The sequence below is a fragment of the Melanerpes formicivorus genome, unplaced genomic scaffold, assembly GCF_026170545.1.
Source record: "Melanerpes formicivorus ecotype bairdi unplaced genomic scaffold, bMelFor1.0.p_v2 SCAF_38, whole genome shotgun sequence".
In the NCBI taxonomy this organism is placed as follows: domain Eukaryota; kingdom Metazoa; phylum Chordata; class Aves; order Piciformes; family Picidae; genus Melanerpes; species Melanerpes formicivorus.
Window position 1 is genome coordinate 4,803,730 of NW_027142390.1, and position 17,323 is coordinate 4,821,052.

Genomic DNA, 17,323 nt, shown 5'->3' on the forward strand with positions numbered 1-17,323 from the left:
GACCAGCCGGTGCTTTCCGAGGCCCCGTGCAGAACCCGCAGGGAGCCAGGTGTGTTCAGGAAGCAGGGGATGAGTCTGAGCAGCGCCGGCTCCCCCCGCAGAGCTGACTCAGAGCTCCTGTTTTCCAATGAACAGCCACACCAGGGGCCCCCAGAGCCACTGTCCTGCGAGTAAGGAGTCCGACACTCCTGGGGAACACGCGTGGGATAGCCTGGGGCCGAGAGGAAGCCCAGAGCAGCACAACCACCTGCCCCTTCCTCCCGGGGGGGCCATGCCCCTACTGCGGGGCATCTCCTCACACACCCTGGGGCTGCCTGCCCCTCTCTGTCCCCTCACACACAGTCCCAGCAGCTACTCAGGTCCCCTCTGTGCCCCTCAGGGTGCCCCGGGAGCGACCCAACATCCCCCCGTGCCCTGGGGGCTCCTCCATCCCCTCACGGCATGCCGGGAGCCGCCTGAGCCCCCTCCTTTATTAGGATAAACCTTTATTAGAATAAACCAAACCAGGTTGGAAGAGACCGTCAAGATCATCGTGTCCAACCCATCAACCAATCCAACCCACCCAAACAACTAACCCATGGCACCAAGCACCCCATCAAGTCTCCTCCTGAACACCTTCAATGACGGCGACTCCACCACCTCCCCGGGCAGCCCATTCCATAGCGCAATCACTCTTTCCGTATAGAACCTCTTCCTAAGCCCCTTACAACGCCCCGGGAGCCTCTCCCACCCTGCGAGGGCAGCCCGGCGCCGCCCGCATCCTTTCACGGCACCCCGGCGCTCCTCTGACCGCTCACAAAACCCCCGGGAGCCGCTCCAGCCCCTCCGTGCCCTCGGAGCAGCCCCTGCAGGCACCAGCGGCCCCCGCAGCCCGTTCCGCGCCTGCGCGGCGTGGCGGCGAGGCAGCGGCAGCGCGCCTGCGCGCTCCCGGCTGGGCTATATAGGCAGCGGCGGAGCGGGCCGGGGCCGGCTGCGTGTCCTCTGTCGGGGTCTCGCTTCCCCATTCGCTGGTGGCGTCCGGTCGAGCGTCCTTCAGGCGGCGAGGATGGAGGCGGTGGTGCGGCGCTGCCCGTTCCTGGCCCGCGTCTCGCAGGCCTTCCTGCAGAAGGCAGGGCCCTCCCTGCTCCTCTACGCCCAGCACTGCCCCCGCATGATGGAGGCAGCGCCCCCGGCCGCCACCCGCACGCTGGCCACGTCCGCAGCCCGCGGGCAGCAAGCGGAGGAGGAGACCCCCGCGACCCGGCGGGGTGAGTACGGCCGGAGGGGCGGCGGGGCGCCGGGCTGGGTCACGGGGAGGTGTCCTGAGGACAGACGTGGTCACCTTTGTATACAGAGATCAGATCGAGGAGGAAACTTCTGGAATAGGCAGCTTCGAGAGGAGGGTTGCTCAACCCTTTAAATGTCCCTGGTAATTAAAGGTGGGCACAAATAAGACACTGGCCTGCTTGGCTGTCCTGCAGCCGGCTCTGGCTGGGGATCCTGAATCACAGAGCTGGGGCCTCTGCCACCTTCACCCGCTGACATCCCCTGGGATTCTCACCCTGCTTCTCGGGGGAATCACGGGATGCTAGGAGCTGGAAGGCACCTCCTGAGATCGAGTCCAGCTGCCCTGCCAGGGCAGGATCACCTAAGGCAGGTCACACAGGAACACAGCCAGGCAGCTTTTGAACCTCTCCAGACAAGGAGACTCCACCACCTCTCTGGGCAGCCTGTTCCACTGCTCTCTCATCCTCATTGTAGAGAAGTGTCTCCTCCTGTTGAAGTGGAACCTCCTGTGTTCTAGTTTGTACCTGCTGTACCTTGCCCTATCACAGAGCATCACTGAAAAGAGACTGGCAGCAGAGGGAGGACTAGTGGCTGAGGGCAGTCTAACTCTAGAAAAGAAAATCTCTCCTTTGGGAGCAAAAGCAAGATACAGGGGTTTATCCCTCAGAAGGTACATCTAGCATCTTAAATCAGATGCCCCATGGGCGTTACTGGGATTTCCTGCTTGTATAAGTGATGTATAATGTAATTGCTCAATTGCTGAATGGCTTATGTCAAATCAATTGTGAAGGTAATGGATGGAAAACCTTAAGACAGTGTGTGAAAACGATGAAGCTGATATGCTTTCCCTTTTCTGCCCTCAGAGGCCAAAAATGCCAAAGAGGTAGCCCAACAAAGCACAGATGGAACCCAGCCGCCTACTGGCCACCCACCTGCTGGTACTAGCCATGGCTCTGCTACCAAATGCCCATTCCTGGCAGCTCAGATGAATCACAAGAACAGTAATGTCTTCTGCAAAGCTAGCCTAGAGCTCCAGGAGGATGTACAGGAAATGCAGGTGGACAGGAAAGGTATGTATTGTGTGTGCTGAAGTGTCGGTGCCTCCCCAGAACTTCTGGTGCCTGACTTGGCCCTGTGGTATGACAAGTCTAACAGTCACCACTTAAGTGATGTAGGTAGGATTATGGGAGACTGCAATAAAAAGCTGTTGCAGAATGTGGGTGTCAAGGGCATACCTACAGCATTGTGGAGTGTTTCCTCTGGGTGATTTTGGTGTGGGAATACCATGTGCTGTAGTTCAGTGTGCTAGGTCTAAATGTGTGACTCAAGCTGTTCTGCTCACACCCAAAGTGGATGCTGGGGGCTGAAGAAAGCTTTACCAGGGTGCTGCTACAGATAAAGGTGGTATATCCAGAGATGGAAGAAGCTGGGTTGTAGTGCTAAGCAAGTACAAGCACAAATCCAACCAGGAAAAGAAGAAGTGGGAATATTTCTTTGTTTATGGAACTAGAGGGTGTTGTCTGGCTTGCAGTCCTGATAAGGAAGGGCTGTCCTTCAAAGGAAGGAACTCTTTTCACTGGTACCAGTAAAGCCTTGCCTGTCTGTCTCAGGAAGCATATTTTCACTGATGTTTGTTTTCTGGGGAATATTTTCTTGTGCTAATAGGACAAAACCCTGGGACTGAAAAGGAAGCAGCTGGCTAGAATTCTGCCTTCAGTTAGGTGTGTGCCAGCTCTGTCAGATAAATGCTTTAGCTGTCTGGAGGGGTTTTCTTGAGTCATGGGGAACCAAATGTGTTGTAAGGAAAATACATGCTGTAACCAAGATACATGTAGTTAATCAGTAAGGCTTTCCTTTTGTCCTCTGCAATGCAAAATTGAAAGCAAGTAGTTGATCCTGTCAGAGAGATGTGGATTGCAGCACTTGCTTCCTCAAGAATGAAGGGTTAAAGTTACTTGAAATATTTGCTCTGCTGAATGCAACTGAACCAGTTAGAAACAAAACCAAGTTAAATCCTCTGGAATACATCACAATGCCTGCAGGTACAGAGTTTGCCAAAATACCAACTACTGCCACAGCAAGGAGCACAGAGTTGGAGGGAGAAGAGAGGAGTGACTTGCTCAAGAAGTTTAAGGATATTGTGCTGAAGCAAAGACCAGAAAGTGTCTCTCATCTGCTTCAGGACAACTTGCCAAAATGTAAGGTGGTCTGGCTGAGGCCCCCCCCTCTCCCCAGGCCTCATCTCTTGTGATTGTTTCCTGTGTGCTTAAGTCTGTGTCTCGTTCCAGCTGTATCCACCTTCCAGTACGATCAGTTCTTTGAGAAGAAGATTGATGAAAAGAAGAAGGATCACACCTACCGAGTGTTCAAAACGGTGAACAGGAAGGCACAGATCTTCCCCATGGCAGATGACTACACTGATTCTCTGATCACCAAGAAAGAGGTCTCTGTCTGGTGCAGCAATGATTACCTGGGGATGAGCCGTCACCCTCGTGTGTGCGCCGCAGTCATGTGAGTGGTGTCGTGTGAAGAGGCGGTTTCAAGCCGTAGTGCCCCACAGAAGCTTTTGTGCAAAGGCTTCTGGAGAACTGGTTTCTGTACTTTGCCCCATAAGATGCTTCTGATATTCTTCTTGGTAGATAATTAAGCTTATGCTCTCCTCCTGAGCTCAAGTAGGTAATGAAGTCCATAGCTGGGTCAGTCACTGGCCCTGCCCCTTGGGTTTTCTTTAGAAGCCCTCAAACGTTACCAGATAAACTGGATGGTATATTGCAGCTGGACTTGGTAACTGCTTTCTTAGCTTACTGGATCCCCAAGTTGTGCAGGTTGCTCAAAGATCTCAAACCTAACAGCTGCTTGTTGCAGCCAGTCCCTTTGTAGCACAATGCTGCTGATGTACTGGAATGTTTTCAGCAATGATGCTTCACTCTTGTCATGCAGCAGTGCTAACACCTCTCTTTGGGCCCTCTGTAGGGATACACTAAAACAGCATGGTGCTGGAGCAGGAGGCACAAGAAATATTTCAGGAACAAGTAAATTTCATGTTGACTTGGAAAAAGAGCTGGCTGATCTTCATGGAAAAGATGCAGCACTGTTGTTCTCATCATGCTTTGTAGCTAATGACTCCACTCTCTTCACTCTAGCTAAAATGCTGCCAGGTGAGATCTCAAACCATAACCCCTATCCAACACAGAAACACAACCTTGCCCTAGGCAGATGGGAGTACATCTTACAAGTGGCTACCCAAAGTGAGGCTTTGTCCTTCTCAATCAGCAAAGTATGGCTGGGGTGGAGGGGTTTATGCCATATTCAAATTGACCAAATCATAGTAGCAGCTTATAGAGACTGAGACTTAGGAACTGCAGAAGGAATTGGACAAAAGGCACAGAGCCTTTTGCCCTTGCATTTAAATGCCACTTGAAAGGCAGCAGGAATTCAGCATTCTCCCACCTGTGGGTGTGAACTTCTACCTTAGAGTTAAATAAAAATATGAAGGACTTGGTGGGGGGGGAAACAACTTCCTTCCTTAAGCTCAAGTTGGTGTTAGTTTAAACACCTGAAATAAGCCTTAAATATTTGTTGCTTCATGATCTGCAACTTGCTCTTTTAATTGAGAGCACTGCTTCCTTGAGCATGCTACACTTGGTGCCTCAACACTTTCCATACATCCAGGAATGCTGGAAACCAGTTAATGCTTTCCATGCTTGAATTGTAACTGGGCTGTTTCCTCAGGCTGTGAGATCTACTCTGATTCTGGAAACCATGCCTCCATGATCCAGGGGATCCGTAACAGCAGGGTGCCAAAACACATCTTTCGACACAACGATGTCAACCACCTCCGAGAGCTCTTGAAGAAATCTGATCCATCTACCCCTAAAATAGTTGCATTTGAAACTGTCCACTCAATGGATGGTAAGTTGACATCAAATTCCTCTCTCTTTCCAGTGTGGTTAGTGTTCAAGTCATCTGTATTTTAGGCCTAGAAGTGCACAGAGCTATAAGGACTTACACAAAAATAGTCTCCTGAAGTGCCTTGTGTTTGGGGTACCCCTGGTGTTTTACCCAAGCTGTGTACAGAGAATCCTAAACCACTGGTCTCTTGCTTTGGTTCCTAGGTGCAGTCTGTCCTCTGGAAGAGCTGTGTGATGTGGCCCATGAACATGGAGCAATCACCTTTGTGGATGAAGTGCACGCTGTGGGGCTGTATGGAGCTCGAGGTGGTGGCATAGGAGACCGGGATGGAATCATGCACAAGATGGACATCATCTCTGGAACGCTCGGTATGCATGGTCTGGCACTTCTACAGAAGCCAAGGCAGCAAAGCTGCTGAGCAGACAAATTAAGTGGGTTAACTCAAAAATCAGGCTATTGAAATGAACCTGCTAAAGGCTGTTAGGGTTAAGGGTTTTCCAAAGAGCTCAGAGGATTTGGCTGTGCCCCACTGCTTGAAGAGCTTGTGTTAAGCTCCTTACACTGCCTCAGAAATCAGTGAAGCTAGCATTGGGCTTTTTCTTCAAACAAGCATATTACACAACTCCAGAATAAATTCAGGTGAGAATGCTAGTAGGGTAGTACTCTATATTTAGTAGTACTTAGTTCTTTTATGTGCAGTGGAGTGCTCCTAATCTAGAAACCTGAGATGTGGAGTTATGTAAAGAGATTTGGCAAGTACTGAAGCAACTGCTATTATCTGAGTAGAATACAGGCTTAGGACTAAGTTTGCTGCTGCAAACTGGAGAGTTGTTTAAACACCTTCCAAAATGTAAATAAAACTTACTAGGGAAATTCCTGGCTTGGAGACTTGAATCTTGTTTCACCCTAAGAGAAACAAACATTCACTAGGCATCCTGATTCTCTCTGCAGCTGTGTTCTGGTGCCTGAACATTTGGAAGGGGGGGGGGGGCTTTTGTGTGCTCTTAGGAGCACAGGCTATTTATAGCCTTTCTGGAACCAGATTATTTTAAATCTGCTGAGAGACTTAGTGTTGATCACTTGGAGTCGCTGCTGAAGTGTATGCTTGATGATTTGGCTTCTGAGATCTTCCTCAATCAACCTGAGTGTTTGTTTGAGAGTCCTGAACTGTCCTTGCTGTGTAATAACTAGATCCATGTTACCAGGATTGGCTTACAAAGCTGTAACATGTGCTGAGTAAATACAAGATTAGTGAGGAGGGCCTGGAGTTGTTGCCTGCCATGAATACAGTATGTAGTCACTACTCAAAGGAATGAGTGAAAGGTTACAAACCTTAAGTACCCTTCTCATGGGTGGAAGGAATAAGCTTGATTTGCCCCTGGGAGTAGGTGTTGACCTGTTAAAGGGTAGGAGAGCTCTGCAGAGGGATTTTGCCAGGCTGGACAGATGGGCAGAGTCCAAGGGGATGAGATTGAACACATCCAAGTGCCAGGTTCTACACATAGGCCACAACAACCCCATGCAGAGCTACAGGCTGGGGTCAGAGTGGCTGGAGAGCAGCCAGGCAGAAAGGGACCTGGGGGAACCTGGTTGATAGTAGGCTGAACATGAACCTTATTGCTCTCTACAACTACCTGAAGGGAGGTTGTAGCCAGGTGGGGGTTGGTCTCTTCTCCCAGGCAACCAGAACAAGAGGACACAGTCTCAAGCTGCACGAGAGAAGGTTTGGGCTGGATGTTAGGAAGAGGTTCACTTCAGTTGGTTTAAATTGAATAGAAAAAATCAGGTTGGAAGAGACCTTCAAGATCATTGTGTCCAACCTCTCACCCAACACCACCTGATCAACTAACCCATGGCACCAAGCACCCCATCAAGTCTCCTGAACACCTCCAGTGATGGTGACTCCACCACCTCCCCAAGCAGCCCATTCCAATGAGAATCACTCTGTGAAGAATTTCTAACATCCAATCTGAACCTCCCCTGGCACAGCTTGAGACTGCATCCTCTTGTTCTGGTGCTGGTTGCGTGCGAGAAGAGATCAGCCTTGCCTGCCTACAACCTCCCTTCAGGTAGTTGTAGACAGCAATAAGGTCTCCCCTCAGCCTCCTCTTCTCCAGGCTAAGCAACCCCAGCTCCCTCAGCCTCTCCTCACAGGGCTGTGCTCCAAACCCCTCCCCAGCTTTGTTGCCCTTCTCTGGACACGTTCTAGCAAGTCAACATCCTTCCTAAACTGAGGGGCTCAGAACTGGATGCAGTGCTCACAGAAGGAGTGATTGTCCATTGGAATGTGCTGCCCAGGGGGGTGGTGGAGTCCCCATCCCTGGAGGTGTTTAGGGAGAGACTGGATGGGGTGCTTGGTGCCATGGTTTAGTTGATTAGATAGAGTCCAACCCCTCACCCAACACTATCTCAAAGGTCTCTTCCAACCTGGTTAATTCTATTCTATTCTTTCTTTCCCCAGGCAAAGCATTTGGTTGTGTAGGAGGCTACATCTCCAGTACAAGCTCTCTGATAGACACTGTTCGTTCCTATGCTGCTGGCTTTATCTTCACCACCTCCCTGCCACCCATGCTCCTCGCTGGGGCCCTGGAATCTGTCCGAACCCTGAAGAGTGCCGAGGGGCAAGCTCTGAGGCGCCAGCACCAGCGCAACGTGAAGCTTATGAGACAGATGCTGATGGATGCAGGGCTTCCTGTGGTGCACTGCCCCAGTCACATCATTCCTGTAAGGGTGAGTACTTGTGCTGCTGTTAACAAGGGACAGCAGTGCCTGTTTCCACATCCATGGCAGCGCTACACTTTCAGGTATTAGTTTTGAACTTTGGGAATGTTAGCTGTGCTAGGAGTCTGCCTTTAGCTGGCCTCAGCTTGTATACATGTTGTGAAGCAGGAGGGCAGTGTTTGAAACCCACAGCCTAACAGTGTACAGAAAGGCAGGAAGACTGGCAGCAAGCTAGGGAAGAATTTGGCTATCAAGAGCTACCTGCCTAGACTTGTGCTCAGAGAGGGACCTACAGCACAAACTTAGCTCTCTTCTGCTGTATGTGCTGCTTAGGGTAGCCCAAGGAAGACTCACTAGTCCTATGATGCCTGTGGCTAGTGAAGTTGGGCTGACAGTTTTGCCACTGTGCACATTTTGGTTGGTTTGGGGTTTTGTTTGTTGGGGGTTTTTTGTAACTCACCATCTTGAGCTTTAGGTTGCAGATGCTGCTAAAAATACAGAGATCTGTGACAAGCTGATGAGCCAGCACAGCATCTATGTCCAAGCAATCAACTACCCCACAGTTCCCCGTGGAGAAGAACTGCTGCGTATTGCCCCCACGCCTCACCACACCCCACAGATGATGAGCTATTTTCTTGGTGAGTGGATCCTTGCCTCAGTGCCATGAAAAGATTGAGCTGACTGCAGTCTCTGTATTGAAGCTGAGACCAGGAAGTACTTCAGTTTCAGATGTCACTAGATGGGCAGTGTCTTCCCACTTCAGCACATAGTTCTGCACTGAGCATGCTTTGAGCATGACATGGGAAGGCCTAGAACAGATTGTGCATGAGCAGTGCAGTCCTGTACTCAACCAGTACTGTCACAGCCACCTCTGCTGGGGCTCTACTCATGCACTCTCCAAACTAATCTTCTTTGGCCCCCCATGTAACAAATGAAATCTGCCCTCCTTGGCTGAGCTGTTAACCCATCTTAGACATTGATCTCTCCAGCAAAAGTAACTATTGGCTCCTGTCAGAGGTAGTATGAGGGATAGCTGAGACTTAGCTTCAGTCCAGTAAATTGTCACAGTGAATTCCTGTTACCCCTCATTGGCTGGGAGAATAGGTATGTGAATCTCTGCTGCTTCTCCAAAGCAACCTCCTGCCTTAAGCTTTGATCTTCATAAACTTTGCTGTTCCTAACAGAAAAACTGCTGGCTACCTGGAAGGATGTTGGGCTGGAGCTGAAACCACATTCATCAGCTGAATGCAACTTCTGCAGAAGACCCCTGCATTTTGAAGTGATGAGTGAAAGGGAAAGATCCTACTTCAGTGGCATGAGCAAACTGGTATCTGTCAGTGCATGAAAGTACTGCTGCTAGCTGTGTTCCTGTCTAGTTCCAGTACCCAGTCAGTGATATTTTTAAATTGCTTAAGCATTTTAATCATAGTTTAAGCATCAAGCTCTGAAAATAAATCTCTGGAGCCATGATGCCCACTCGTGCTTGTTTGTTTCTCTGTTTACCTTCTCTCAGTGAAACTTGCAGTGTCAGTGGTTGGAATAAAAAGGCTGCAGCTTACTGCCCTTCAGCTGGAGTACTGTCTCCTCACTGAGCATGTGCCAAAGCCTGGTGTGCTACAAGGGATGGGTTTATTTCTGAGGAGAAAAGGGGTAGTTGTAGCTCCTCCTGAGCTTGCCTGAAAGCTCTTCAAGGTGTAGCTCTAGGACCACATGCACTGAAAGCACATGCTGCTGCAGAACTGCTGTGTGATAAGCTTTCACCCATGTTTTTGGAGGCAGGCATTTAGAATCTAACTCTTGCAGATGCTGTCTCCCTCTACTGCCACATTCTTCCTTTGCCCACAAACATTCCTGCTGTGGTCTTTAGTGTGGTGCTCACTATTAGGAGGAAAGTAGTGCTACTGGGATTTACTGAGTGATGTTTTCTGTCAGTCACAAAACCAATGTGGCAGGGTGGTGGAGTGGCTGGGGAAGGAGGGCATGTTTAACACTACAGGTGGTAAAAACAACTTGCCTCTGGCTGTGTTGCTTCAAGCCTGCATGATCAGCTCTCCAGTGCACAGTGTGAAAGCTGCTTCTCACTAAAACACTCTAATAGGTCTCAGACATCAGTCCTTGTAAGAGGATATCAGTGCTGCTTCTACCACACTGAAAACTTGGGCCTGTTGCCTAGTTGCCATGCCCTCTGTCACAGAATCACCAAGGTTGGAAAAGACCTCAAAGATCACCAAGTCCAACCTGTCACCACAGACCTCATGACTATGAAGAGCAAGGGCATGCTTTGAACAGCAGAAACTCATTTTGTGGGGGGGTGTGTGTACTGAGAGATCAATATTGGCATAAAGGCAAGAGCAAAGCACTTCTTGCTTCATGCACAACTAATAACTGCCACAAGGCACTGAACAGCTACTCTGTCCAGGTACTCTTAATTCCCATGTGGTAGCAAGCCAATCTCCTGGCATTGTCTGTTGCTGTCCTGCTCACAGGCATGCTCAAGCTCACTTTAATAACACAAGGGAGACAGAAGCCCAACTTATAATTATCATCATCATTCCCTGGAAGTCATGAGTCAGTTTAGCATGTGCACACTGCTCTTCTCAGATGAAGTCTTACTAAGATGTTTGACATCCCAGGCAGTCAAGCTACCTTTTAAAAGCTCTTTGCCAGGCAGTGGAGTGGCTGCTGCCTCAGTCCTGCACAGGTGTTGTGTGGGAGAGAAGGAAGCTCTCCACCATCAGGCTATAGGATGAACCTGGTGATGTTGCACTGTTACTAAGCAAGGCAGTTCACAAACTGGCATGCTCAAACTCAGCCACCAGGCTGTCAGAGGTGCAAGGGATTGCAGAGTTGGTGAAGTGGATTTGCTTTCAGATGTTGTGACATTATCCTGATCTTACTGAGGCAAGTTCAGTGCTACCCAAGGAGAAACCACTGCACCCTGCCTGCCTTACCGTGAGCAGTTGATGGCCTAGGACTGGATGCATACACACCTCTTGAAGAGAGCTGTTCTGTGTCTTAGGCTCTATTACTACATTAACTGGAGCCATCATCAAGTGAAATCCACATCAGCCAAACCCAAATCCACATCAAGTGAGATCCTACATCAGCCTCTCCTACAATAGTGTCCCCAGCACCATAATGTGCCATTCCAAACTGCTGATGGGAGTGATGCACGTGGGGGATGGCAGCTCCTGCTGTGTGACACACAGCTGTGTGAACACAGCATTTCTTCACTAAAAGCATTCAGGATTGGCCCAGTTCATGTTACATACCAGTTCAGAAGCTAAACTTTTCCTCCTCGTTTTTATAGCAGCTACTTCACACTCTGAAAGCAGGGGATCAAAAACAAGGCACAGAACGGGCCCAGCTACCAGAAATTAAGTATCAGTATCATAGTATCAGTCAGGGTTGGAAGGGACCACAAGGATCATCCAGTTCCAACCCCCCTGCCATGGGCAGGGACACCCCACACTAGATCAGCCTGGCCAGAGCCTCAGCCAGCCTGGGCTTAAACACCTCCAGGGACAGCACCCCAACCACCTCCCTGGACAACCCATTCCAGGGTCTCACCACTCTCATGGTGAAGAACCTCCTCCTCACATCCAGCCTGAATCTCCCCACCTCCAGCTTCATTCCATTCCCCCTAGTCCTATCACTACCTGAGATCCTGAGCAGTCCCTCCCCAGCCTTCCTGTAGGCCCCTTCAGATACTGGAAGGCCACAATGAGGTCACCTGGGAGCCTTCTCTTCTCCAGCCTGAACAGCCCCAACTCCTTCAGTCTGTCCTCACAGGAGAGGTGCTCCAGCCCTCTGATCATCCTCTGGCCCTTCTCTGGACACCTTCCAGCACCTCCACATCCCTCTTGTAATAGGGGCTCCAGAACTGGACACAGTACTCCAGGTGGGGTCTCACCAGAGCTGAGCAGATGGGGAGGATCACCTCCCTTGCCCTGCTGGCCACACTTCTCCTGATGCAGCCCAGGATCTGATTGGCTTTGCAGGCTGCAAGTGCACACTGAGAGCTCCTGTTGAGCTTTTTGTCCACCAGCACCCCCAAGTTTCTCTCCTCAGGGCTACTTTCCAGCCAGTCCCTGCCCAGCCTGGATTTGTGCCTGGGATTGCCTCGACCCAGCTGCAGAACCCTGCCCTTGGTCTTGTTGAACCTCATGAGGTTGGCTTGTGCCCACTTCTCCAGCCTGTAATTTCAAAAGCTATTCCTAGTTGGTCACAGGAGAGAACTAAATCCCAAGATTCAAAGCTAGCAACCTTTGAAATGAGAGGAGCAGGACAAACCTTGGCGTGTGGCACTTGATACCCCACCTGGAGTACTGCCTCCAGTTCTGGAGCCCCTATTACAAGAGGGATGTGGAGGTGTTGGAAGGTGTCCAGAGAAGGGCCACAAGGATGATCAGAGGGCTGGAGCACCTCTCCTATGAGGACAGACTGAAGGAGTTGGGGCTGTTCAGTCTGCAGAAGAGAAGGCTCCGAGGTGACCTAATTGTGGCCTTCCAGTATCTGAAGGGGGCTACAGGAAGGCTGGGGAGGGACTGCTCAGGATGTCAGGTAGTGATAGGACTAGGGGGAATGGAATGAAGCTGGAGGTGGGGAGGATGTTCTTCCCCATGAGAGTGGTGAGACCCTGGAATGGGTTGTCCAGGGAGGTGGTTGAGGCCCCATCCCTGGAGGTGTTTAAGCCCAGGCTGGATGAGGCTCTGGCCAGCCTGCTCTAGTGTGGGGTGTCCCTGCCCATGGCAGGGGGGTTGGAACTGGATGATCCTTGTGGTCCCTTCCAACCCTGACTGATACTATGATACCTCCACACCAATTAACATCAGATGTGAGAAGTTACCTTCAGTTCAGGTGCTGGCAAACAGGGCTGTGAAAGCAGAACCAGCGTGGAGCCAGAGGCCAGCGAAAAATCCATCACTTGGCTGCAAAAGAAGACAAATCCAGTGAGACACACAGGGAAGGATACATTTCCCTCTCCCCCAATGAAAAGAACAAAGAATGGGGGGGGAAAACCCAACAGACACATATTGTTTCCCCGCAAACAAAGCTTCAGTGGTGTGTTGCATAACTAGGGATGGTTACATAAACTTTACTCTGGTTTCTGGAAAAATAATAGAGGAAGTAATCAGTAAAAGATGTTTAAAGACTGAGACAAATGGTTGGTGGCAGAGTTAGCAAGTGAGAACACAGCTGTAAAGCCACTGCTAGCATTTGTCTGGGACAAAAATTATTTATCCCCCACGTAGCCCTAAACTCATTGTGGCCTTCCAGTATCTGAAGGGGGCTACAGGAAGGCTGGGGAGGGACTGCTCAGGATCTCAGGGAGTGATAGGACTAGGGGGCATGGAATGAAGCTGGAGGTGGGGAGATTCAGGCTGGATGTGAGGAGGAGGTTCTTCCCCATGAGAGTGGTGAAGGCCTGGAATAGGTTGTCCAGGGAGGTGGTTGAGGCCCTGTCCCTGGAGGTGTTTAAGCCCAGGCTGGATGAGGCTCTGGCCAGCCTGATCTAGTGTGGGGTGTCCCTGCCCATGGCAGGGGGGTTGGAACTAGATGATCCTTGTGGTCCCTTCCAACCCTGACTGATACTATGATACTATGAAACTCCCTAAACCCTCCTCCATCTCTCAGCCTATTTGTACAACAGAGAAAACTCAGGCAGTACAGGGAGAGCAACAGCATCCCAAGTGCAACCGTCATTGGAACAGGTTACCCTGGGAGGTGGTGGAGTCACTGTTCAAGAGGGGATTGGACGTGGCACTTGGTGCCATGGTCTAGTCATGGGGTCTGTGTTGATAGGTTGGACTCGGTGATCCTCGAGGTCTCTTCCAACCTTAGTTATACTGTGATGTTATACTGTGAGGGGCAAGTGCTCCCCCTTGCTGGGAAGTCATATCTGGAGGGTGTTCTTCCTGCCATGGTCAGGACTACATGCCAAGCTGTGGTGTCTTCCACCCCTTCATTCCCTCCTCCACCTGTCTGCAGCACGGTCCCATGGGCAGAGACTGCTAATTAGCAAGCTGCTAGTGTTCAGGAAACTTTTTGGGGCCTCAGTTTTCCACCAAGCCCCTTGCCCTATGCTGTAGATGGTTGGAAATAACTCAGGAGTTCAGTCCAGGAGGAGGAAACCAGCATCATGAGCTCATGACTGTTGTTTCTTTAGGGAACTGAACTAAAAATAGCCCAGCAGGCTGGGGTCAGCTTCTCCCACTGGCAGGGCTTTGCTTCAGGAGAGGGAGGATGCTGTCCAAGCTGCTGGGCTGTTGCTGCTGCTGCCCCATGATGCAAGAAGCTTTCACTGGCCTTACCCAGCCCCAGATGCCCCTTGCTGAAACAGAATCCTGCAGGGAAATAAACACCCTGAAAACCACTCCTAGCCTCTGCTTTTCCTCTTGCTGCTTTCAGCCCTTAAAACCACCCTGTCTGCTAGCCAGCAATAGCAGTAGTAACAATAATAGGCACATTACCAACATCACCAAATTCACAGCTCTGGTCTCCCTGGGGCCTTGCACCCATTTACTTTGGGGCACATCTCTCACACTGCACCTCTCCACCCCTGCTCCATCTCCCAGCAGTCATGTTTGCCAGGGTTTCTTTCAAACCCATGCTCTACTCCTCTGGAAAGTCCAGGCCAGCAGGAGCAGGGAAGTCATTCTGCCCCTGGACTCAGCACTGGTTAGGCCACACCTTGAGTATTGTGTCCAGTTCTGGGTCCCTCAATTGAGACTCTTGAACGTGTCCAGAGAAGGGCAAGGAGGCTGGGGAGAGGACTCAAGCACAAGCCCTGTGAGGGGAGGCTGAGGGAGCTGGGGTTGTTTAGCCTGGAGAAGAGGAGGCTCAGGGGAGACCTCATTGCTCTCTACAACTACCTGAAAGGTGGTTGTAGCCAGGAGGGAGTTGGTCTCTTCTCCCAGGCAACCAGCACCAGAACAAGAGGACATAGTCTCAAGCTGTGCCAGGGGAGGTTTAGGCTTGAGGTGAGGAGAAAGTTCCTCACAGAGAGAGTTGTTAGCCATTGGAATGTGCTGCCCAGGGAGGTGGTGGAGTCACCGTCCCTGGAGGTGTTCAAGAGGGGATTGGACGTGGCACTTGGTGCCATGGTTTAGTAGTCATGAGGTGTTGGGTGACAGGTTGGACTTGATGATCTCTGAGGTCTTTTCCAACCTTGTTGATTCTATGATTCCTGCCATGAAGAGGACCACACAGCCCATGTCTGAGCTTGATAAGCCCCATGAGCTCTGATATCTGTAGGTCAGGGAATCTCCTGCCTGGTGCATTTCTCTCAGGATGTATTCAGACCCTGAAAGAGCTTTCCTTTCCTGCTCCCACAAAGCAAACCCATGCTCTACTCCTCTGAATAATCCAGGCTGAACGTGGGCTCTCTGGGTGAGCCACCACCTCTTGTGGGCTCCAGGCAGAGAGAGACAACAGGTCTCACCCTGAATATCAAATAACATCACAGATCTGAATCTTCTGCTTTTCTCTCCTTCACCTCAGCCACTCAGCCACACATCAGTCTGGGATTATGCCTTGAACTGAGACTTGCTTTTAGATAGTATTTATAACATCAGCTCAGAATTAAGCCATCAGGAACGGCTGCTCATGCCCCTGCCTGGAGGGACAGACAGCAATGGGACAGACAAGGTGTGGTGATCCAGGCAGAAACAAGCTGCTAACCCCGGGAGACATCCAAGAGGTCAGAGGTCTTAAGCCCTGCCCTTCATCACAGGGAGCAGGAGACAGCAGCCAAGCCCCATGGTATGGGGCTTTTCCTCATCCCTAGTAGAGCCTGATCTGCTGCTGCTCCCAGGGAGGTGCCAGGCTTTAAGGGCTGAGGAGAAGCCACCCTTCCCAAAGGCACACACACCCCAGCAAGAGACACTGCCCTGAACCTCTGCCCTAGGTGAGGGCTTGCAGAGAGATGCTGCAGCCACCCTTCTGCACCCTGGGCCCACCAGCCCCAGCACAGGATCCCTCCCTCCACTACCTGGTTTGTCCACCTTGGCACAAAGCCCACTTCTTGGCAGGCATGGGGGAAGGCATGCAGAAGGAAGAGAGGGGGCAATGCCCACACTTGTTACTCCCCAGGGAAGAGCAGCAGGGATCTCTTTGCAAAGGGGATTGCAAAGAGATCTCCTGCCTCTGCCAGCAGCTGGCAGTTTGAGCAGACACCAGCCAGACTGCAGGCAGTGCCAGCAGAAGGGATCAAAGCCTAATGCAAAGGTAGCTCCAGGCCCAGAGTTGCTAGCCCAGCACCCCTATGACAGGTCTCCCCATTACTTAGGATGCTCTGTGCCCCAGCAACCCTCCAGCCTGCTCCCAAACCTTCATCATCCCTAGGCTCCTTCCTCCCCTCCCACACCCCTAGGCTTGCATAGTGCTGGACATACTCACCCTCTTGGGTAAAAAAGCCTTCAACTCCTGACCTCCTTCACCCTCCTTCCTGCTGGCTCCCACCACCAGGCAGGGCTTTGGGCAGGGTGCGGGGCCCTTCAGAGGGTGAGGGCTCATATATCCCTTTCCCATGGACACCTGTGGTTTCAAAGCCCAGATGCCAGGCAGCTCTTTCAATTCACACAATCAGCTTACAGCCAGGTGTAGCTCCTTTGCAGATCCTCCACATCAGCTCTCAGGGAAGCAGAAGCTGAAGGAATTCTCTCTTCTGGAATCTTGCCATTTCCACTTTTTAACCTGGGGATCCTGCAGGGAGAAGCATCCTGCTCACATCCTTTCCCATGTGGCTCATCTGCCTTGGAGCCCACAAACCCTCACCAATGAGTCCTAAAATACCTGAGTGCTTGGCTGGCCACATCCACCCGCAGCTCCCTGCCCAGCTGGGCAAATGCTGTGATGGGGTGGCCTTGTCCCCTTGCACACATTCCCTGAGGTGATGCCACTATCTGCCAACCAAGCACAGTTTTCCCAAGCATTGCCTCAAACCCCAGAGCTTTTGGTAGACAACAGAGCAGACCTTTTAAACTCAAACCTTAAAGAGCAAGAGGAGGGCCACTGGTGTGTGTGCTGGGTGTAGGGACATGGGGAAGCAGCCAAGCTTCTGCAGGCTTTGATTTCCCCTGGGGATTGCTTGGTGCTGAGCTGGTTCTGAGTTGGTAATCCTCTTTCCAGAGAGAACCCAGCACCTGCAGCCCTTGGGGCTCTGCCTACCAGCTGTCTGGCTCCTCCTGCACCACTGCAGCACCCTCCCATCCCACTCCATCTATTCTAGTGTACTAATTTTCCACAGTATTCACAGAGCCCCTCTCAGCTGGAGGACCTGCCCCACCAGCACAGGCTGAGATTGTTGGAGTTGTTCAGCCTGGAGAAGAGAAGACTCTGAGAAGACCTTACTGGAAGATGAATACCTCAAAAGGGCCCAAGGAAAGCTGTAGTGCACGCAGAGACAGGACAAGGGGTAATG

General features: G+C 51.1%; 1 protein-coding gene across 1 annotated transcript; it reads left to right on the forward strand.

Annotated features, from left to right (window-relative positions):
• Positions 1-949: 949 nt before the first annotated feature.
• ALAS1 (5'-aminolevulinate synthase 1) lies at positions 950-9,375 on the forward strand. The gene is made up of 10 exons (XM_068157910.1): positions 950-1,247; positions 2,130-2,336; positions 3,309-3,464; positions 3,555-3,777; positions 4,240-4,424; positions 4,999-5,178; positions 5,382-5,546; positions 7,640-7,908; positions 8,375-8,537; positions 9,084-9,375. Exons 1-10 carry the CDS (start codon positions 1,046-1,048, stop codon positions 9,242-9,244), a joined length of 1,911 nt encoding a protein of 636 aa, XP_068014011.1. The 5' UTR covers positions 950-1,045; the 3' UTR covers positions 9,245-9,375.
• The last annotated feature ends 7,948 nt before the right edge of the window (positions 9,376-17,323 follow it).